This window comes from Triplophysa rosa, linkage group LG4 (assembly GCF_024868665.1).
Source record: "Triplophysa rosa linkage group LG4, Trosa_1v2, whole genome shotgun sequence".
Taxonomy (NCBI): Eukaryota; Metazoa; Chordata; class Actinopteri; order Cypriniformes; family Nemacheilidae; genus Triplophysa; species Triplophysa rosa.
In genome coordinates, this window is record NC_079893.1 from 31,945,629 (window position 1) to 31,969,338 (window position 23,710).

Below are 23,710 nucleotides of genomic sequence, written 5' to 3' on the forward strand. Positions count from 1 at the left end.
TTTGTATTTTAATACTGTTTTTAATCTCACTGTCATAGTTTATAGCTTTATCTAAATATATTTCCTCTCTGAACAGAAGTCCAGACACACACAGGACTCGGAGCTCAGCCTCACTTTACTCTGTTATACTGACACAAACCCCACAGACGCTCAGGACACTGTGTGTGACAGTAATCACACCTTGAATCAGGATGAATCTACTGATCAAACCTCCACAGAGTCTCTGGATTCTGTCTGTAACGCTGGAGAACAGCAGATCCTGAACACCAGACCACTCAACATGTGTTCTGTCACACTGTTGGAGATGAGAAGAGAAACCACAGCAGAGGAAGATCTGACTGATGAAGATGATTTTATTCTTTCAGGTTTGTTTCTTTCTTTAATTTAGTACAATTCTTCATCAGACCGTGGTTTGAATTTCTGATCTTTTATCACTCAGACACATGCTAAATAATAGAAAAACACTTTTATAATGGCCATGTTTATCTGAGGCCTTTGAAAGGGAACTTGCGTTTATTCACATGTGAGGGATGGAGGGCAGGAGTTTAAGATTATGAACAGAATTTCCAGCTTTTGCTGCATACAGGTTTACGAACTTTGTACAGTATAAATAGGATATAGAAACAGGATATATGTTTCCTGTATTAGATAACACGCAGTGCCACGGTGTGGAAATAAAAGCAGTAAGAAATAATTAGAAACAAAATATGAAAATTCCTAGTTTCCTGCGTGATTCAACATGACAAAATTACTTGTTTAGATGCTGTAAAAATACATTGAGGTAAATCTTTTTTGTTTGTTATGGTCACTTTTTATGTTTTTTTAATAATTTCCCTAATATTAAAGGGATACTTCACCCAAAAATGAAAATTCTGTCATCACCTACCAGGGCTGTACGTTAACTTTTTTTGCATACACAGCACCGGCGCTACAGAGTTTTAAAGTTTTGTAGCACAGGCCAAACAGTAGTATACTGTACAGTAGTATAAAAAGTATACGTCTGCTATGATCTTTAAAAAACACAAGTGCAGGTCATCACATAAATAGACAGGTAACTGAAAAAGGACATTAACGTCATACAAATGGATAGATTAGTTAGGGCCATATCATTTTTAGTTTTCCCCAAATTCGTTTTTTTCTGAGTTCTGTATTTTCAATGCTTTACAATACAGTAGTAAATACATTTTGTATTACAGTAAACTGCAGTAAAATTGTGTACTATAGTGTATCTTAACCTTATTATAGTAATTAATTAAAGTATACTATAGTGTTTACTACAGTTTATGAATTTAGGCTACTTCAAGTTAATTATTTTATCATCTGGTTCAAATTAAGCAGACTTTTATTTTGGTGGGTCGTCGCGCAGATGCTTGAGTTTCAGTGTGGAAAGCAGTAGCTTCATTCAAAAAGTGAAATGTTCGTAAAATAAACTCAGAACAACTCTGTGGATGAAGTTCATGTGTTCATATAGAAAGATACTGACAAATCCACGAGTGTCACGCTTGTAACATGTTAAAGTGCAGCTCATTCACTCATAGACATGCAGAACAAGCAGAGGACATATTCTGCTTTTGTGATTCCTTCCATGTTTTCCCACATCGCGTAGATCATAGGGCTCTAGATCAATGGATTCGATGCAGCCGGAAAACAAGTTTTAATTGCAAAAATTAAAATAAAACCAAAAGTAAATAGTGGTGCGCCATTAGTTAACCTCACACACGAGCAAGGACAACAACAAACGCACTTCACACAAACTAATGGCTCTGTCTAATGCACCTGACAAACTGTATCGCACGCGTGCTACACTATTAAAATCATTCGTAGCACAGACTGATTTTTTTCATAGCATGTGCAACATACAGTGGCAAGAAAAAGTATGTGAACCTTTTGGAATTTCATGGTTTTCTTTATAAATTTGGCATAAAATGTGATCTGATCTTCATCCAAGTCAAGAGTATTGACAAATAAAATGTGTCTAAAATAATAACACAACATATTTTTGATCTTTCATGTCTTTATTGAGAACAACCAAAAAAACTTGTAGTGCTTGTGGAAAAAGTATGTGAACCCTTGAGTTAATGACCTCAAAAAAGCTAATTGGAGTCAGGTTTTAGCTCACCTGGAGTCTCGTTAAGATAATAAGTTTGGAGGTGTGGACTACAGCTACTTTGACTGATAAAAACCCTCAAACTTTTGGAGTTTGAAGAAGAACACGCTTACGTGAGCCAGGCCTCGCCAAAAACAGCTTGCAGAGGATCTACGATCAAGAATTGTTGAGTTACATAAAGCTGGCAAGGGTTACAAAGTTATTTCAAAGACTTTAGGAATTCACCAGTCTACTGTTAGGCAAACAATCTACAAATGGAGACACTTTGGGACTGTTGCTACTCTACCAAGAAGTGGGCGCCCAGTGAAAATGACACCAAGAGCACAACGAAGACTCCTCAATGAGGTAAAGAAACAACCCCGAATGACAGCCAAAGATTTGAAGGCATCATTGGAACCTGGTAACATCTCTGTGCATGAGTCTACAATACGTAAAACACTGAACAAGCAGGGTATCCACGGCAGGACACCACGAAGGAGCCACTGCTTACTAAAAAGAACATTGCTGCACGCCTGAAGTTTGCAAAAGAGCACATTGACAGTCCACAGCGGTTTTGGCAAAATGGTTTGTGGACTGATGAAGCTAAGATTGAACTATTTGGAAAAAACACACAGCACTACATCTGGCATGGAAAGGGCACGGCATATCATCATGAAAACATCATCCCAACTGTAAAGTATGGTGGAGGAAACATCATGATTTGGGCCTGCTTTGCTGCATCAGGGCCTGGCCAGCTTGCAATCATTGAGGGGAAGATGAATTCCCAAGTATATCAGACCATTCTTCAGGATAATGTGAGAATGTCTGTACGTCAGCTGAAACTGTGTAGAAGGTGGGTGATGCAACAGGACAACTACCCAAAACACTGGAGCAAGTCCACAACAGAATGGCTTCAGAAAAACTAAATCTTCCTTTTGGAGTGGCCAAGTCCGAGCCCAGACCTCAACCCAATAGAGATGCTATGGATTGACTTGAAGAGGGCCATACACATGAGACGTCCAAAGAATATGACCGAGCTAAAGCAGTTCTGCCAGGAAGAATGGGCTAACATTCCTCCTCAACGATGTGCAGGTCTGATCCACAGCTACAGGAAGCACCTGGTTGAGGTTATTGCTGCCAGGGGGGTCAACCAGTTATTTATTCTGAGGGTTCTCTTACTTTTTCCACTGCCATTTTGAATGTTGAATGATTGTGTTCAAAAAAGACATGAAAGATCAGAATTTTTTGTGTTATTATTTTTAGTCACATTATGTTTGTCAATACCCTTGACTTAGATGAAGATCAGATCACATTTTATGACAAATTTATTCTGAAAACAATGAAATTCCAAAAGGTTCACATACTTTTTCTTGCCACTGTATATGTCGCACTGTACAGCCCTGTTTACTCAACTTCGAGTTGTTCCAAATCTGTATAAATGTCTTTGTTCTGATGAACACATAGAAAGATATTTGGTGGAATATTTATAACCAGATAGATTTTGCCCCCCATTGACTCCCATAGTAGGAAAAAAGCAATGGTAGTCAAAAGTACCCCAGAACTGTTTGCTGTCCTACATTCTTCAAAACGATAAAGTAATTTTTCCTAACTGTCTGTTATAAACATTCTTCCAAATATCTTTCTCTGTGTTCATCAGAACAAAGACATTTATACAGATTTGGAACAACTCGAAAGTGAGTAAATGATGGCTGAAGTATCCCTTTAATACTGTACGTGAAATTAAGAAAACCAATATTCCTACATTTTCAAATTCTGCTTTAGGTTAACTGAGCCCATTGTTACCCTTTTATTGAATGGACTGGTTCTATTGTTTGCCTCATTTGTAAGTCCCTTTGGATAGAAGCGTCTGCTAAATTACTCAATGTAAATGTAAAGAATAACCTTGTGAATGTAGAAAACTGGATGCAGAATCTCAGTTCACCCTTTTGTTTTCTGTGTTTCCAGTTTGTGCAAACGGAAGTCAAAATAGATTTTTAACCTTCTTGTGTTTGTTTCAGATGAGAGCGGTGATTCATGTTGTGATGGAGAAACGGCCTCTACATCAAAACAGCGACTGACAGCACAAACTCTTTCCTGCATCACCTGTGGAAAGACATTCAGTTCACAGAGACGTTTAGAGACACATGAGAGAAAACACACAGAACAGAAACTCTTCACCTGCACCAGATGTGACATCAGCTTTCCTACCTTACAAGAGAAGATACTTCATTCACAAGAGCACAGAGACCAGAAACACTTTCACTGTCAGCAGTGTGGGAGAGCTTGTGTCTCGTCTTCTAGTCTGAACGCTCACATGAGGACACACACTGGAGAAAAACCTTTCCACTGCAGTCAATGTGACAAATATTTCAGCATCAAAGGAAATCTTGTTAGTCATCAGAAAACTCACACAGGCGAAAAAACGCACACGTGTCCTCACTGTGACAGGAGATTCCAACGTCAAACCAATCTGAAGAAACACACGTGTTCACACAATGAGACACTGTATCAGTGCAGTGAATGTGGACAAGTCTTTAGGTATTTAGGTTCTTTGAAGAAACACCAAAAAACACACTTAGAAAAAGTCTATCAATGTTCACACTGCGATAAACGTTTCCATCATAAATTTAATCTAATAATTCATGAGAGAACTCACACTGGAGAGAAACCTTACCTCTGCTCTCACTGTGGAAAGAGCTTTGCTCATCCAAGCATTTTCAAAGTTCATCAGAGAGTTCACTCTGGAGAGAAACCTCATCACTGCAGTGTTTGTGGGAAGAGTTTCAGTCGACATGACAATTTAGTGACCCACAAGAGAACTCACACAGGAGAAAGACCTTACAAATGTTCTCAGTGTGACAAGACGTTTACTCAAAGAATTCTCCTGAGAATCCATCAGAAAGTTCACGCAGGAGAGAAACCCGCCAGTGAATCTGTGGGTACAGATTTACTTAATTGAGTGGTTTTCAAACTCACCAGAAGAAACCTGTAAAAAAGACTTTGTTCAGATGAAGCAAAAACATCAGCCAAAAGTCATAACGGCATAAAAACAAAAACAATTCACATTTCATTGCACGTTTTGTTTTCTCTTTACTGTATAAACAGCAGGTCTTTATATCTCTAGATACTTAGATTAGATTTAAAGAAAAAAATCAGATTATCATAACAGTTGATGGACTCCAGCAGATCGTCGCTTTTGAATTAAAAGGTTCTATCTGAGATTATTCACATATTCTTATTAGCATTAGGTGATGTTGTGGTCATTTTGGGACTTTTTTAAAGAAAAATAAAGGTTTTTCTACAAAGTCAAATGGAACATAAAAACTTTGAAGGTTCTGAGCAGTTTTGAAACAAGGCAAAAATGCTCAGAACGCAGATAGAACCTTACCATTCCAAGGTGACAGGATGTTAATACCGAACACACAGTAACACACCAGTCGTTGACTGGATCATTCATGACAGTTTAATAATAATGACTCTGTTTTGCATTTTTACTACACTTCTCATTATGTAATACTAGTCAGTGATATAAATCACAGTCTTCATCAAATGGTGAATTGTCTGCTGTCTTTTGCTGAGGCTAGTTGTGTTTGAATCGTAAGGTTTCCACAACTGGAACTGAGTGAATGTCGACCGTTAAAACCGGTACAGTCGCGCGCTCTCTAGAAATTCAGTCACGTGGTGACCTCATTATCATCAGTAGTGTAACCGACGGTCAAATCATACTCGTAATCCAAATAATAGTCAATAGTTTGTAAGTACGACAAAAAATATTCGTAAGGCAATCGTATACAATAGCCCTGACATCACACACAGTCGCTGTATGCGAGTCACATGACCGTTTCGAGGGGCGCCACCGGAGAAACCTGACTGGAGTTTTAAATTCTCTTACAAACATTCGCTTACCTCCAAATGACCCGATTGGGTTGTTCAACGTAAAACACCGAACAAGGTTATTAACAGTTTCCTTAGAAAGCACAAGTTTATTATTACAGTATACATTCAACATCCACCAAAACCGCCACGTTAACCGTCGTTTGGCTCCCTCTAGAGGGGCGTCGGCTGCCTACATCTCACTTTTACCCACCGCCAGGGTTTGACCAATGGCGAGCTCGCGTTACGTGACGGACGTCGGGGACGTCCAACGAACACGCGCCGTCCGCAAATGAGGGCGTGTCCGCGCTGGGCTTTACGGTGGTCGCCTGACCGGATGGAAAAGTTTGTGGAGCGATGAAGAGATCGTCGTGAGTTTCTCTGGAGTTCGTAGCAGCGTATTCAAAGTCGTCATGGGGAACCGCGGGATGGAAGACCTGATTCCCCTCATTAACAAGCTGCAGGACGCGTTCAGCTCCATCGGTCAGAGCTGCAATCTGGAGCTGCCGCAGATCGCTGTGGTGGGCGGCCAGAGCGCGGGGAAGAGCTCGGTGCTGGAGAACTTTGTGGGCAGGTGATCGTGTGTGAGAGAAAATCCCGTGTGTGTGTCACGAATATGTTGTGTAAAATGGGGAGTTGTTGTCACAGGGGCTGTATCTCAGTAACTGTAAGATGTTAGTGTCAATTTCTGCGAGTGCCTACGTGGATTTGAAACACCTCTTTCACGAGCCTCTAAAATGAAAATAAAGGGATACTGTCTTGCAAAATAAAAAAGAGCCATGTTATAAAAATACTATAGTATACTTTAGTAAATGTACACCAGTAAACACTGAAGTATACTACCCAGCTAGCACAGGTACGTCTGTAAAACGTCTGCTAAAGATCTGGAGGTCCGGAAAACATCTGCTGTGTAAGAACATCTGAGAAAGAGCCGTTAAACATCCATTCTGAATCATAAACATCTTACAAACCTCTCCTAGATGTCTATATGATGTCTGACAGCAGACGTCTCCGAGACGTATTGCAGATGTAAATGCAGACGTCAACAACAAATAACAATAGACATCTGCCAGATGTTTGTGTGCTATCGTGGACAGTGTTTTTATAAATAATACCATAGTATATTCTAGTAACTTTATTATAGTAAATACTATAGTAAAATGCTACCCTTATGAAAATGAACCATGTTTTTTGTGTTGAAACGGTAGTAACCACGGGTCTTTGGTGCATTGATTACTAAGGGGAAAACCATGGCTTTACTACAGTAACCATGTTTTTTTTAAACCATGGATAATTTTCGTGAGGGTACATTGGTTTTTATTAAAAAAGACTCTGTATACTCTAGTAATTTTATTATAGTAAATACTATAGTGCTGTATACTACAGTCAGTGTTTTTATGTGAAATGTTTTGTGTGTAGGTGTTTTGATGCGCCTGTGTTCGCGAATCTTTCCCTTATGAAAATTAACCACGGTTTCACAAAAGAAATAGTTACAATAGTAAAACCCTGATAAGCACAACCATGTTTTTGCTACATAAGCCATAATTTATCCATGGCGTTTGTAGTAAACTGGTTAAAATGGTAAAACATTTCACAGGTTTAAGTTTAGTCGTCGAGACAGAAAAGATGAACAGAAACTGTTGTCCAATAATCAGTCCAACATGTCAACGAAAGTCAAACATTAACCATCATCTGTAATATTGTAAGCAATAAAGTCAAACTGTAAGTGTGGTCTTAAAGTAACGTCAGGGTGTGGGACTGGTGCTGTTTTCTGTGGCATTTAAAAGGAATCACTCAAACAAAACCTTGACTTGAGAAGTTTTTTGTATTTGAATAACCTACATGGTTTCATTTTTGATAAACAATGCTATTTATTATTATGGTCTGACGTTGTATCATGAGGTTTGAAGTATTCGAGTATCTATCAGTTGAATAGTCTTTCTGAGTCATTTCACCAGGCGTCGGCATGTGCTGACTTGACATGTTCATGACGCGTTCCTGCTAAAGCAACAGGAAGACACACATTAGTCATAATTATAATGTTTGTGGGAAGTGATACTACGTTTCTTTAGAGGTTGTGAGGTTCATTTCTGGGGGGTGTCTGATAAAGATTGATTTTGTCATTTCATCGACACTTTAAAAGGCTGGGTTGGGTCAAATACATGGTGGGGTACGCTCAACTGCTGGAATTTAAATGAACTTACGCAAGGGTTGTCAAATAGAGACATCTTTGGTTAATTTCACCCAATGCCTGGGTTTGTCCGTACTTTACCCAACCATGAGGTGTGGACGCGTTCATCCATGAACCTGTAGAAATTTGTGCAGCGTGCATAAAAACGAATGAACTCATTTCTAGACTTTTGAATTTGTACACTCCACGCTTTCTCTTTTGCATATTTTCTTTTCTTTTGCTTTGTCATTCAGGGATTTTCTCCCAAGAGGATCTGGGATTGTTACTCGCAGACCACTTATTCTCCAGCTGGTAAACAGCAAAGCAGGTACACACACGACTACAGGGATAGTTCGCCCAAAGATGAAAAGTCTGTCAGTAAGAATGTCAGTAAGCAAACAGATCTCATCCCTCATTGAGTCCCATAGTATTTCTTTTCCCAACTATGGGAGTCAATGGGGGGTGAGATCTGTTTGGTTACTGACATTCTTACAAATATCTTCCTTTGTGTTTAGCAGATCAAAGACATTTATTCAGGTTTGAAATGACAAGAGGGTTAGTAAATGATGAGAGAATTTTCATTTTTGTGCGAACTATCCCTTTAATGGTTTATATTATTGTTCTAATATTTAGCATTTGCAGCCTGATTTGTAAAACATGAAAATTCATGTTTTTCCCCATTTGCTCATACAAGGTGTATATTACACAAATGGTGGAAAAATATGTTTGCACTGGCAAAATATGATTAGAAATGACATGCACAGATTGATTGATAACATATTGATTATTACATAACTTTCTCTCTAGAATATGCAGAGTTCTTGCACTGTAAGGGTCGCAAGTTTGTGGACTTTGATGAGGTTCGGTTGGAGATTGAAGCAGAGACGGACCGAATCACAGGGTCCAATAAAGGAATTTCACCAGTTCCCATCAACCTGCGTGTTTACTCACCGAATGGTAACTCACAATTCAAAAGTTAATGTAGCCCACACATAAGACTTTCATAAAACACAAAGTTCAGCAGACGCATTCTCCCCAACTTTTTCCTCTCTTTCTGTTGTTTTCTTCCAGTTTTGAATCTCACGCTGATAGATCTTCCTGGCATGACTAAGGTTGCAGTTGGAGACCAACCGGTAGACATCGAGTATCAGATCAGGTAAGTGTTGGTGATATGATCGTGTAGAGCACACGCGCCAAACTCAGAGTTCAGCTCCAACCGTGAAGTTTCTAGTAATCCTGAAGATCTCGATGAGCTGGATCAAGTATGTTTCATTAGCGATGAAGCTAAACACTGGCCCTCCAGGAACTGAGTTTGATACCCGTAGTGTAGAGTAGCATATCAGGTAACTGACAGACGTTCTGTTTTCGCTTATAGAGACATGTTGCTGCAGTTTATTTCCAAGGAGAACTGCCTAGTTCTTGCTGTCACCCCTGCCAACACTGATCTCGCCAATTCAGACGCCTTAAAAATGAGCAAGGAGGTCGATCCCCAGGGTAAGAAAACGTTTTGTTTATATGTACGTACGTATAACGATGTGCCAAAAAATGAAAGGTTTATGTCTTGGAAAACATTCGCATACAGACAACAATGATGTGAAAACGTTTTCCACGGGTCTGCGCAAACGTCTAAAAACATGTGCCTGCCAGGCCATTAGTTGGTAAGATTGTAATAAATTGAAATAGATTACGTTTTCACTCATTAAAAATTGTACCATTTTTTTAAGCGTACATTAAAACTATAACATTCACAACCTTGCACTTTTTTTCGTGTTTTTTATCGATAACCAATTCTGTTTTTGGAAGTTCACGTTTTCACGTCCCCAGTACGCTGTGGTTGTGTAACAAATCGACCAAAACGCATAACCGGTTTTCTGTTACACAAGAATTGTACAGCGCTTTGATAAACCTCACATTCTAAGTTCTGTTACCTTGATCCGAGGAGATCGAATGACGAATGAGTCGATTTTTAATCTTTGCCCTGCAGGTCTTCGCACCATCGGTGTCATCACCAAACTGGATCTAATGGATGAAGGAACTGACGCCAGAGACATCCTAGAAAACAAACTACTGCCTCTGCGCAGAGGTACAGACACAAACACACTAATCGAATCAAAAGTCCACTGAAGTTTCTTGTCTAATAAAGGTGTAAGGTTAAGTTTTTGTAGAGTTTGACGTGATGTGCTCAGGTTATATTGGTGTGGTGAACCGCAGTCAGAAGGACATCGACGGGAGAAAAGATATTCGTGCCGCACTGGCAGCGGAGAGGAAGTTCTTTCTTTCTCATCCTGCGTACAGACACATGGCCGAGAGAATGGGCACACCTTACCTGCAGATAACACTCAACCAGGTACGCACACACACACACCTGTCGAAGACACTCAACCAGGTACACACACACCTTACCTGCTCAAAATGTTTGATGTTTCAGCAACTGACGAATCACATTCGTGACACTCTGCCTGCGCTGCGCAGTAAACTACAGAGTCAGCTGCTGTCTTTAGAGAAGGAAGTGGATGAGTACAAGAACTACAAACCTGATGATCCAGCGCGCAAGACTAAAGCTCTACTACAGTGAGAGCACACACACGCTAGCTGGCTAAACCAAGACATGTCACAGCTGTCTTTGTTTTGATGTCAATTTAACCGTTTCTCGTGTGCAGGATGGTTCAGCAGTTCGGCGTGGACTTCGAGAAGCGGATCGAGGGTTCTGGAGATCAGGTGGACACGCTTGAACTCTCTGGCGGAGCGCGAATCAACCGCATCTTTCACGAACGCTTTCCTTTTGAGCTTGTCAAGGTAACTATGTGCACATTCTTAGCAACTAGCTTTGAAAAATACAACATGAAAGGGTTTTTTAAGAAAGGTATATTTTTTTAAATAAGGTGTCATCAAGAGGAGGTGAATAGATTTTAGTATAAATATAATGTGTGGCTTAGGCATTCTTGTTAGTGTTTTGTAAATCGGACTAATTCGGTCGTAGGTTTGGAGTCAGTCAAGAGATGAAAACAAGACATTAATACAATGAAACAAAGCTGTGTATGTGTGTCAGATGGAGTTTGATGAGAAGGAGCTGAGGAGAGAGATCAGTTACGCAATAAAGAACATTCATGGTGTCAGGTAAGAGCACACAATCCACAAAAACAGCGTATATTGCTGACAGATACACACGCTTACACAACAACATATACTACAATCTTTCTACCTTTGTAGCTGGCGATGTCACTTTACACAAATTTGTGTCGTTTAATATCGTTTTCAAAAACCCGAAACTTGTCTTTAAAAGTTTGTCTTTTCTGGCCCCCTAAAGTACTGTTGTTGTGTATATGAACAGCCAAAACGCATACAAGTTTTCAGATTTCAGTTGACAAAAAGACCAGCTAGCACAGGTACGTCTGTTAGACGTTTGCTAAAGATCTGTAAAACGTCTGCTGTGTAAAAACATCTGATAAACGTCTTGGAAAGAGCAGTTTTACATACACTGTGAATCATAAACATCTTACATACGTCTTCTAGAGGTCTACAGTATATGACATGTGACAGCAGCCGCCTCAGAGACGTTTGCAGATGAGCAAACAATCCAAAAAAAGATGACGTCAAAAAGACGTCTCCAAGATGTATGTGTGCTATCAGGGATTTAAACTCTCGCTGAGATGAGCATTGTAATGTTGCTTCCTATACCAAACACAGTTGTGTTTTTCAGATCCCTCAAACTTGATTCACTTGTGTTTATAAAAAATATTCTCAGTTTTCAACTCATAAACAAACTCTCTCTCTCTCTCTCTCTCTCTCTCTCTCTCACACACACACACACATTCTTTTTTGACCTCTTTGTGTTTGTATTTTCTCTGTTATCTTTTGTCTTCAATCTCTCGCTCTCTGTTGTGTGTTGACGATATGTATCGTGTGTGCGTGATCTCAGGACGGGTCTGTTCACACCTGATCTGGCGTTTGAGGCTATAGTGAAAAAGCAGGTGATAAAGCTGAAGGAGCCGTGTCTGAAATGTATTGATCTGGTGATTCAGGAGCTGATCAATACAGTCAGACAGTGTACACGGAAGGTACCGCACGCCCGCCACCTTTAACAAACTCACCCCCTCTCTCGTGTGTGTGTGTTGAGTGTCTTCAGCACAGAGCTGAGAGACATCAGAGTCCAAATCCCATCAATACATAGAAGAATAGAAACGTTCTTTACACATCTGCGGTTCGGCCGTGACGTTTGCGTCTGTTCAAGAAACAGGAAGAATTTTCAGGGAACAATACTCATGGGACACTAAGACACCATATGACAGGAAACATTTAATGGGAGGACAACCCCCCCAAAAGAAATCGAACAGATCTAAATAATTTTATCGCAAAGTTATTACTAATAAGGCAGAATCTTACGATTAATATAGTCAAAAGAAAACTTGTCTCTCTGTCGCCATCTCAGTTTCAACATAAAACTGCACATCGTACAATTTCTGTCGTTTTCTTTACATGTGCGTAAATTACGTGGTGTAAAAATTGATATTAATTGAAATTATAAGCCTGTCATTGGTGTTCAACAGCGATTATTTGATGTAATTGCTCATTAACGGATATTTGTTCATTTTGAACGAAAGTGTACAAAACGGTTGATGTTTAACAAAAGAATAACCATCAAAAGGTCATGGAGGCTTCCCTCTATCTCTCGCTGTTCCTTGAATAAACCGCACTGTCCCATGATCCCTCAGGACGGGTCTGTTCACACCGGATCTGGCGTTTGAGGCTATAGTGAAACAGGAGCTGGTGAAGTTAAAGGAGCCGTGTCTGAAATGTGTAGATCTGGTGTTGTCTGAGCTCGCCACGCTCATCCACAAGTGCACGGAGAAGGTAATTCAACCTGGAAATAAAACATCACGCCCTGAGTTTCTTTAGCCAATGGTTTCTGCAAGAATCTCTCTTTAATCCAGTAACTCCACCCACTCTGATTGACAGATTCTCTTAACCAATCAGCTCACAGATTTCATGTGATGAATCTCTCAGCCCTGTGTGCGTTCACACCTCTGATTGTGTTTGATTTCATTCTCCTGTGTTTCTGAGGTCAATGAAAGACAATATTTCATATTCTGTTGTAGTGACAGACAGATGATCTGCTTGAGTCTGTTTTTGCTTTGTGGAGATGTTGTCTCTCATTGTGTTCACTAATCGCACTAATCTACAAACACACATACACTTATTTGGAATGAAAGTGATTTGAATTGAATCTGATGATCAGCTTTGCGTGTTGTGTGTGCGTTGTGTGCGCGTGTGTGTGCATGTTGTGTGCGTGCGTGCGTTGTGTGTGCGTGTGTTGTGTGCGCGTGTGTGTTGTGCGTGTGTATGTGTGGTGTGGTGTGTGCGTGCGTAGGTGTGTGTTGTGAGCATGTGTGTGTGTTGTGCGTGTGCATGTTGTGAGCATGTGTGTGCTTGGGTGTGCACGTGTGTGTGTGTTTAAAATCTCTGTATCTCTACCTGTGTGTGACTGTCAGTGTGTGTGTGTGTGTGTGTGTGTGTGTGTGTGTGCGTGCGTGCGTGCGTCCATGCGCACGCTGTGTGTGTGTGTGTGTTGTGTGTTTGTACTGCTGTTTCCTCTGTTTGTATATGTGTGTGTGTGTTTTTTTGTTTGTACTGCTGTTCTTTCTGTTTGCATGCCTGTGTGTTTTTGGCTGCTGTTCTCTTGTCTGTGTGTTGTGTGTATTTGTGCTGCAGTTGTCTGTGTGTTTTGTAGTTGAACTCGTATCCTCAACTAAGAGAAGAGACTGAGAGAATCGTCACCACCTACATCAGAGAGAGAGAGAGCAAGACCAAAGACCAGGTGTGTGTGTGTGTGTGTGTGTGTGTGTCTGTGTGTGGTGCTGTTGTTATTTTGACACTGTTGTGTATTTAATGTTGCGTGTGTTTTATAGGTGATGCTGCTGATAGACATCGAGCTCTCGTACATCAACACAAACCACGAGGACTTCATCGGCTTTGCTAAGTGAGTGACCTTTGACCTCCTCACAGTGACCTCTGCCATGTGTGTAGTTGTGTTGAACACGTGTGTGTGTTGTGTTTATCCGTTTCAGCGCTCAGCAGAGAAGCGCGGCAGTCACTAAGAAGAGAGCCATGCCCAACCAGGTGACACACAAAAACTGCTTTTCATGACAAACCCTGAGTGCTGATTGGTTTGTTTCTTCTTCTCATTAACATATCCCCGCCCCTCTGTTCAGGTGATCAGAAGAGGTTGGCTGACGATCAACATTAGCATCATGAAGGGCGGCTCGAAAGACTATTGGTTCGTTCTGACGGCCGAGTCCTTGTCCTGGTACAAAGATGAGGAGGTGCGTGTGTGTGCGTGTGTGTGTGCTCTGGATAAACTGTGAGTGTTCAAGACTTCATTTAGTGTTTTTTGTGTGTGTGTTCCAGGAGAAAGAGAAGAAGTTCATGCTCCCTCTGGATAATCTGAAGATTAGAGATGTGGAGAAAGGGTTCATGTCCACCAAACACACCTTTGCCATCTTCAACACCGAGCAGAGGTGTGTGTGCGTGCGTGCGTGCGTGCGTGCGTGTGTGTGTAAATGCTAAGTTATAAATCTTAAATGTGATTGTTGCGTTTGTAGGTGTGTAACAATATGTTCAGTTTAGGGCTGCAGCTATCGATTATTTTACTAATCGAGTATTCTACTGATTTTTCCATCGATTAATCGGGTATTCGGATAATAAGTACTTTTTCTTTATTAAAGAGCAATACTAAATATACAAGAGAAAATAAGACAGGTCTCTTAATATTTTAGAAAAAAAAAAATTTTTATTGCTGTAATTGCATACATTAATATCTGTGAAAACTGAACCCATTTAATACATTCCATTGCCATATTTAATTCAAAATGCAATATAATACAAATGTATAAATAAGAAACATTAATTAAAATAGAAAGAATAATTGACTAACTTCAGCTTATGCATGATGCATTTAGTTTATTTAAATTAGTTTTAGTTTCTTTTTTTTTTACTATTAATTAGTAAAATATTTGTCCACATACAATACCGAGTTAACCAGACTTTTATTTTGGCAGGTTGTCGGAAGACTCTTATTTTTAGTATGTCTGTTTCTTCACTCAAACAATAAAATGTTTGTGAAATAAACTCTCAGAGCAACTCTGGAGATGAAGTTCATGTCCTCATTCAGCGCACACGCAGACATATTCATGAGCTTTGTACGCGTGTAGCACGTTAAACTGTGCAGTTCATTCACTCAGACACGCAGAACAGACAGATGACGTGTGTAAATAACAGGATTCTGCATCCACTAGTGCGCATCTAGTTTGATGGACTCAATGCAGCCGGAAAACAAGTTTCACTCGCAAAATAGATCACCATTTCAATAAGCTCTCAGTTATTTATCAGCATGAGAAACACGTGTGAGTGTGTGAACAGACTAAAATGCGTGTGTCTCGTGGTGAATGCGTGAGACTTGAGAGCCCTGTAACATGAATAGAGTTTAGCGGGCTGTGCGTCAGTAATAACGGTCCGTGGGGAAACGCAGTGCTCCGTGTGTACTGTAGTTAAATGGATTAAACGAGGCTTCGAGGCAACAAAAATTGCCTCGATGATTTTTTGTATTCGAATTACTCGAGTAACTCGAGGAATCGTTTCAGCCCTAGTTCAGTTTATGATTCCATACAATACACAACATTAAGGCTTGTCCACACCGGGACGATAATCTTATGCGCTTATCGCCAGCGTTTTTCGAGACGTTTTTCGGCTTTCACACCCAAACAATTTTCACTGGCGATGAGCCGAGTGAACGTGCAAAGTCACTCCCATAGATGGCGCTTAATGAAAAACAGAAATACCCCGGTACACAAGGTGGCACTGCGCAACTTTATGCTTCTGACACTCGCTTGTCACACAGAAGAAGTGTTTTTTAAAAGACGAGGCGTTTTAAAAAAAATGATGCTTTTACGCCTGGCGTTTTGCTCGCCAGTGTGCACACTCACATTGGCCCTTTGTTTAGTCACGAGGCGTTAAACATTGACGATAAACGCACGCGATTATCATCCCGGTGTGAACAAGCCCTTAGGTTCTCATTATGAAAGTAGCATGAATTAAAAAAAAATTTCAAAATTTAAATAACAGATTTATTTACAAAACTATAACATTTTTTATTTTATTTACAATTTTCAGTAACGTTTGTCATGGAACATACAACTTCTTTAATTTAATAAAAACCTGCACATAAATGAATCAAATTTGAATAGGCCTGTTACTTAAAAAATAAGGTATAATCTATCTCAGAAACCCAAATATTTTGAAATGGAAATATGAGAACATCTCTTTTAATAGTTGCTTTTATTTTCCCATCATTGTAAAACACGTGAAACATGTTTGATTGCAATAGCAAAATACTCGACGGTAAGATACCAATAACCATTCTCATCGCTAGTCAACAAAACACATTTTTTGTGTCGTCGTATTGCGATATATCGTGCCACGGTATACGGTTTCATCTTAAAAACATAAACAAACGTTATTGCACATGCGCACTTTTGTGAGCCCAACTGAACTTCCAGTACACAGTCACAAACAATAGAGCGCCCGTAGATTATTTCTGATAACAATCAAAAGAAACCAAGAAGAAGCTTTAATTGGCTAAACTTGTCCCTCCAATATTTTTGGAATTTAGACTGCAATACCAAGCTCAACTGCTAGATGTCAGTGTATCACACGGTTTCTTTAAATGCGACCGAACTACAGGAGCCATTCAACAAATTGTTTATTTAATAAAATAAACATACAACAAAATTCAACAAATAATTTATTTTATACAATTATTATACAATAAAATAATAATATAAATCAATATTAACATAAATTAAATCAAATATAAATAGTTACATTATTAGACACTAGCCAAACACAGACCGGAAGTTAACTGGGGGTCAGGGACGCATCCAATGAATCTATCCAATCTATATCGTCACGCCCTTATTGGTATGTTTACGATGTGTTTGTGTTTAGGAACGTGTATAAAGATCTCCGTCAGATTGAGTTAGCCTGCGACTCTCAGGAGGACGTGGACAGTTGGAAAGCCTCTTTTCTGCGTGCGGGAGTTTATCCTGAGAAGGATCAGGTACCTGACACACCTCAAACCTCACGTGATTCTCACCTGAACCACAACCCAACACTTGAGCTAACCTCTTATCTAAGAGCTCTACACCAGACGAGCACCTGAATCTGAATCATCCCGATTCACCAATCTTATTCGTTCTATACCTGAACATGATGTCTCTCTGGAGTCTCACCGTTGTCTCATGTTCTCAGGCGGAGAACGAGGACAGCGTTCCGGCCGACTCTATCTCCATGGACCCTCAGCTGGAGAGGCAGGTGGAGACCATCCGCAACCTGGTGGATTCTTACATCGGCATCGTCAACAAGAGCATCAGAGACCTTATGCCCAAAACCATCATGCACCTCATGATCAACAGTGTGAGTGTGGGCGGGGCTTATCTCCCGCATCATCGTCGTGTGTTTGAGATGGATTGACTTACTGTGAATCTGTGTCATAAGCCATCTTTCTATCCTTCTAGTTTTGGTGGATTTTGGTATAACGCGTAAACAGTGGTGGATGAAGATTACATAAATTCTAAAAAACATATGCGCTTAATTGAGTCGGATCCTTTTTTTTGTCATTTCTTACATACAATAAAAGACCTACAATTCTATTGCAGCAGCTTCTACTTTTCATAGCGATATTTGGTGTCAGTTTATCAGGAAGTTACGATTTTGTTCTCTTTGACTTACTGGATAGAAACTGTGCTTTATTCGCAGATATTTTGTATGATGCTCAAATTTTGCACACGTGTTAAAGTCCCAGTGAAATAAAAAATTACAATGCTTATTTTTTTTATATTGCAGTGTTTATTGTAAACAGTGTATCAATGTGGGTCATTCTTTTTTAAAAATCTTGTGGCCTCATAATCTTAATTTAAAATCTGAAAATGCACTTCCACCCTCGAGTGACTATCCATAATAAATGACGAATGTTAGACGGCTTGGGCGGAGCATCCATTAACTCCACCCAATCAACTGTCAAGTCTGCTGCCAGTTCCATTTCAAAATGCAGCGGCTGTTTCTATACATCCAATCCGATTGCAGCGAAAAACGCAAGCCACACCCACTATTTTTTTCATTTGACATTCCATTTCACTCGGAAATGCGTCAAAATACAGAAGTAAAAACTATCGCAATTTCCGATTCACGGGGACTTTAATCTTGCAAATTTGGATGGAAGCATACAGTATGCCATAAAGAGCGTATAGATGCGCTTCACCTGCTGGTGAAACTGATCCACGTGGCCAAAAATCATTTTAGTTTTTGATTAGATTATAAAAGAATGCAACCTTTTCTCACAGCATATTTAGCAATGCACCCTTGATCCATTGTATGTTTGATGAAGCGTTATATTGTCTGTGTCTGTCAGGCGAAGGAGTTCATTTACTCGGAGCTGCTGGCGTATCTGTACTCGTCTGCAGACCAGAACAGTCTGATGGAGGAGTCCGCAGAACAGGCACAGCACAGGGACGAGATGTTGCGTATGTATCACGCTCTCAAAGAGTCTCTACACATCATCGGTGACATCAGCACCAGTACGGTGTCTGTACCTTTACCGCCCCCTGTGGACGACACCTGGATACAGAGTGACCCCAGGTATCAGTACATCCCTCCACATGCTTGACATTCGAACACATCACCTTGGTGTTGCTAGCGTTGCTCATTAGCATCTTTCTCTCTCAGTCCTCCCCCTCAGCATAAGCTGCCAGTAAGTGCTCCGCCTCCTGGTCGACCTCCTGCGGTGCGAGGCCCCACCCCTGGTCCTCCTGCCCCGCCTCCTAATAACCCCACCCTTGGATTTGCGTTTCCGCCTGTGCCATCCCGGCCCGGACCGCCTCCTGTCAACTCTAATGCTTATGGCACGCTGGAGCCGTTTGCTCCACCCCCTCTGGTTCCGTCACGACCTGCCCGCGTGCCCCCCGCTCTGCCTCCTGGCATACCCAGGTACGACTGACACGCCTTCACTTTTAATAAACGATAAGAAAGCTTTCGCTGAGCTCTGTGAAATGAAGATTTAGCATTTGTTAGGGATTTTAAAAGTATCAGTGTTGAGTATTGACAAAAATCGTATCGAGATTGTTAATGATTGTTTCATTGTTAGAAACGAAAGCTTGAAATAAGGTCTGAATTGTACTGATAATGATTAAAAACAATTTGAGAAATTTAGATTGAAATTTTGAGTTGACAGTAATTGTCCTCAAGCTATGGGTTCTTTAATCTCATAATAGAAACATTTGGTGTGTCATCGTGTGTGTGTGTGTGTGTGTGTGTGTGTGTGTGTGTGTGTGCGCGGGTGTAGCAGGAGACCACCAGCAGCTCCCAACAGACCCACTATAATCAGACCATCAGAACCGTCTCTACTGGACTGAAGAGCTCAGAGTCCCACAAACTAAAACCAAAGAGCAACGCACGCACACGCACATCATTGTTTACAACATCTCAATGCCTCCTCTTTAAGTAACTACTATGTAACCATTCATATTTTAAACAACATACAGGTGTATGTAGAAATTGTAACCTGTCGCGAAAAGCACACCACTAACTTGATTTAAATCCATTTATTTCATATTCAGCCTTTGACTGACACAGCAAAACAGTGTTAAACTTGACTGAACAGTAATGACGAATCTTCAATCCTTTAGTCTGACACTCCACTTCTTATTATTTCTCTATATACACACTTTAATATTTATATATGATGACAACAGACACTATATTCAATTTGGTAATCACAGTATAACGGCGTTACTGTAACACACCAACATCTCAAGTCTCACGTTTATAAAACTCCAGAGTTCAAAAACTCAAACACTATCATGAAGTACGCTACATTCTCTACTAATCCACCATTTTGCCTTAAACTATTTTATTAAATACTACTCTAATATATGTATTTGTTGTTCATGTAATCTGCAAAAATCAGCTTCTTTAGGAGTATTTTTTCCTCGTTTTCAAGTAAAAATAAACTCTCTGTTTATAAAATAGCTTTATTGTTATTCATGTTTATATTCTCTATTTTCATTGCTTGTCTTTTTTTTACTTCTGTCATTTTGACGTTTCGCAGGCCATGCGAACAAACTTTAACGATGATCGTTATGATTGATTTAATTGCCTGAAATTGTAAGGTTGGTAACTGTAACTTTGAGAATAAACTTTTTGCAATTTCAATTGATGAGCACTACATACGTTGATGTTTTTTTTAAATTAAAATTGTGTAATTACGTTTGTCAATACAGTTTGAGGCCACTGCATATTTGAATAGTAATTCAGTGAACAGTAGTTCACATGCTTTATTACTGAAGTTTAAAGCTTTTAGATTTCAAAACATTTTGAATGTGGTTTGGACTAGGCCTATCACTAGGCAATATTAATAACCGTGATAATCGGTATTGTGTGAATACTGCAAATATGATAGCGTATGGTTGACATCTCAACACAGCAGCTGGTGGTTTTACACCCGTTTAACATTTTAAGAGCCACAATGATTACAAACAAAGTCAAAGAGAAAAAAACAAAATAAAAATTTAATTTGACTGATAGCGTTAAGTTTATTCAATAGATATCGCAATATTGCCACCGTTGGGTTTTTTGCCACGATAATCGCATAAATCTAAATACTGTACAATGTAAAATTTTGATATGCCAGCTTCTATGGCTAACAATCATCAAATGTTTATTTATTCATAAGTAAAATAAGATGCCTAATTAAAAAAACAATAAGGTTTCACTTGGATTCACTTTATTAAAACCTATTCATAGACCAACATAATTTCAATGTGGCGTACTAAACAGAATATTCAATGCAAAAAATAAAGAACTATATTTGCTGGTGCGAACTGAATGCTATCGACATTCATCAACAACGAGTAAAAATATACGATCTATTTCATTTGTGTAAAAATCTTTACAAAAGCAAACAGCTGTACAGAATATCCCCTTTGTTACTTTAACATCTCACAGTCAACTGAAAAACAACAAACTACAAATCTCCCAAAGCAGCAGAACCTTGTGTTTCCTCGTATGTTCGTGACTAAAACAGAACAAATATCCAGTTAAAAGACACAACATGATCAAAATGGTTTTATGACTTCGATAAAATTCAGTCGCACTCGCCTCTGCTTTTTTTTGCTTAAACTCCCAACAGACAGTTGAGGTCTACTTTTATCTTAACGCTACAGTTCACTCGAATCCCGCTAAAGCGTGCCGTCCAATGAAATCGTCCAATCAGAAGAACAAGCCACGCGGTGTCCGATTAAAACAAATGAAGGCACGGAGTTCTCTGCACATTTTCTGAGCGTGACGTTGGCGTGTTTTTATGAGCGGACTTTCCGTTTGTCGTCAAACAGGCGTCGGACTGTGTAGACCTGAGTCAGCGCTACGCTCAACATGACCATCAGGTTGACACAGGACCAGAAGGAGACCCGCCACAGGTTGTCCTCCAGCAGGTTTCGGTCACGCGCCTCGAACGCCCGCAGGACCGTCTGCATCTGACGACTGCGTTCCAACCGCCGGTGAACGGACTCCATCGACTCCTGTCGGTCGGCAAAAGAAAAACAATAATATATATTTGAAATATATTTGTGCATGTGTCCCACAGAGAACTCACTCGTATGTCCTCCAGCTTGTATTCCAACAGGCTCTCGGGTACTCCTAGCCCCGCCCACTCATCATCCTCTCCAGCGTCATTGGCCGGGTTGTCCAGGATGACCTCGAAGAAGACCATCTTCTCTGAGAACCTGCTGAAGGTGTTATCAAAGCAGATCTGGTAGTCGCCTTCTTCTGTGGGCTCGACCCTAAACGTGACAAACAACAGCCAATGAAACAAGGGCGTATTCTCCGAACCCCGGCCACAAAATGCATTAGGCACTGCGCAGAGCGATCTGTGTGGGACATGTAACGCGATTGGAAAGCATGTGACTCACATGTGGACGCCGTCAGATCGGCGAAACTCGGAGACCACCTGAATCCTCTGAGGTGAGATGATGGAGAAATCCACATCCATACCTGCTCCAGCAATCACCTGCACAAATACACAAACATCATGTATTCGCTTAAGTGTTATACACACAATCGCTTAAACCACTTTCACGACTCGTGTTGAGGAGTTTTGATCTCAGATCTGACTGAACATCCATCCCTACAGTAAACACCCATGCAACTAACGCTTGTAACGCTCGGTTTCATGGGTGACGCTGTGTTCACGTGCTGACAACACGGATCTTTGACAGGGCATTACAGCCCAGCGATAAACAAACATATCACACCCACTTAAGCCGCCCTGAATGCGGTGGAGACTCACTACATGTGTCCCAAACGGTCATTCGTGATTTATTAACATCATCTTCACACATCTTAAGGGATTTACATGTAGGCTACATGTTGTTTGTCCACCACACAATTCCTTTTTAATCTTACTTGTGAGGGTCAGTTTAAAATGAGTCATTGTGTGTTTGTGAGAGTTTGCATACATCTGGGAGACGTCTATTCGATGTCTTTAGGTACATTTGCAAGACATTTTTGTTGGGGTCGTCTCGAGACGTCTGCTGTCAGAAGATGTTGGATTTAGAACGGATGTAAAACTGCTCTTTCTAAGACGTTTAGCAGATGTTTTTTACACAGCAGATGTTTTCCCGATCTTCAGCAGACGTATCCGGGATATGTTTGTGTGATGTGTTGGTAATATATTGGTGTGTGTTTGTGATGTTTTGTTACGTGTCAGTGAAATGTTAGTGTGTTTGAGGTGGTGGCACGATCAGTACCTGGTACTCGACCTCCATGCTGCCGTTGGTGACGGTGGTCTGGTAGAAACACTCTCTACTCCCCGCGGGCAGGACAAACGTGAACTCGCTGTCGACATTCGGACTGAACGCGTGAACGGCGGCGAAAAGCGCGGCGAAACACGCGAGCAGTGACGTGCACATCCTCCGCGCTGAGGCGACGCACAGTAGAGTTCTGCAGATGCGATTTATCCGTGAACTCCCCCGGAAAGTTATCCGTTTAAAAGCCTCCGTCCATCTACACGCCTGTTCCGCGTCTGCGCGCGACTCTTCCAGCCGCGCTCCCCACCAATCAGAGCGCACCGAGTGTCCGCCCCGCAGCCAATCAGCGTGCGGGAACTCCGCGTCGCGCACATACCCTATATACACGTTTTATACTGTGAAAAGCGTGAACGCGAAAGCAGCGGCGTCCTGTTGATTCTTTTTTTGTCCAAGAGTAATTCTGTCAAGCAAACGTCCTGATATTTAGTCGCATCTTTGCATGAATCTCCAAACTTTTAATTCGTTTAATTCAATACCATTGCAAGTATTTCCTCTGAGCACGTGGTTTGTATAACGTATCGGTTTGCTCTGTGATCTTAGTGCAAAAACACGGAACACGTGTCGTTCAAACCTGTGACCACTAGAGGGCAGCATCGTCAAACCATACTGAGCACCTCTACTAAAAAGATGAAAATTCCTTTTGAAATCTACATTTTGCAGAGCTGGTAA

General features: G+C 40.6%; 3 protein-coding genes across 5 annotated transcripts; 2 read left to right on the plus strand and 1 right to left on the minus strand.

Moving 5' to 3' along the window:
- Positions 1-75: 75 nt before the first annotated feature.
- Positions 76-5,633, plus strand: LOC130552921 (gastrula zinc finger protein XlCGF52.1-like). The gene is made up of 2 exons (XM_057331608.1): positions 76-365; positions 4,105-5,633. The coding sequence occupies exons 1-2, from the start codon at positions 281-283 to the stop codon at positions 5,043-5,045; spliced, it is 1,026 nt and encodes a 341-aa protein (XP_057187591.1). The 5' UTR covers positions 76-280; the 3' UTR covers positions 5,046-5,633.
- A 514-nt stretch (positions 5,634-6,147) lies between these two features.
- On the plus strand, positions 6,148-20,666 carry dnm2b (dynamin 2b). 3 transcript variants are annotated; one of them, XM_057331551.1, is made up of 21 exons: positions 6,148-6,533; positions 8,384-8,457; positions 8,937-9,086; positions 9,201-9,285; positions 9,505-9,623; positions 10,114-10,212; positions 10,316-10,476; positions 10,558-10,700; positions 10,790-10,925; positions 11,179-11,246; positions 12,049-12,187; positions 13,858-13,944; positions 14,036-14,106; positions 14,195-14,246; positions 14,339-14,449; positions 14,535-14,644; positions 17,130-17,241; positions 17,433-17,597; positions 18,592-18,818; positions 18,906-19,166; positions 19,525-20,666. In XM_057331551.1, exons 1-21 carry the CDS (start codon positions 6,373-6,375, stop codon positions 19,589-19,591), a joined length of 2,598 nt encoding a protein of 865 aa, XP_057187534.1. In that variant the 5' UTR covers positions 6,148-6,372; the 3' UTR covers positions 19,592-20,666. The 3 variants fall into 3 exon arrangements, with proteins under 3 accessions (XP_057187534.1, XP_057187533.1, XP_057187535.1); XM_057331550.1 differs by having other exon boundaries at positions 6,149-6,533; positions 19,522-20,666; XM_057331552.1 differs by lacking the exon at positions 6,148-6,533 and adding an exon at positions 7,954-8,242 and having other exon boundaries at positions 19,522-20,666.
- Positions 20,667-20,937: 271 nt separating this feature from the next.
- On the minus strand, positions 20,938-23,277 carry tmed1b (transmembrane p24 trafficking protein 1b). The gene is made up of 4 exons (XM_057331630.1): positions 22,982-23,277; positions 22,145-22,242; positions 21,829-22,015; positions 20,938-21,754 (listed from the first exon to the last, which is right to left on the minus strand). Exons 1-4 carry the CDS (start codon positions 23,141-23,143, stop codon positions 21,536-21,538), a joined length of 666 nt encoding a protein of 221 aa, XP_057187613.1. The 5' UTR covers positions 23,144-23,277; the 3' UTR covers positions 20,938-21,535.
- Positions 23,278-23,710: the final 433 nt, after the last annotated feature.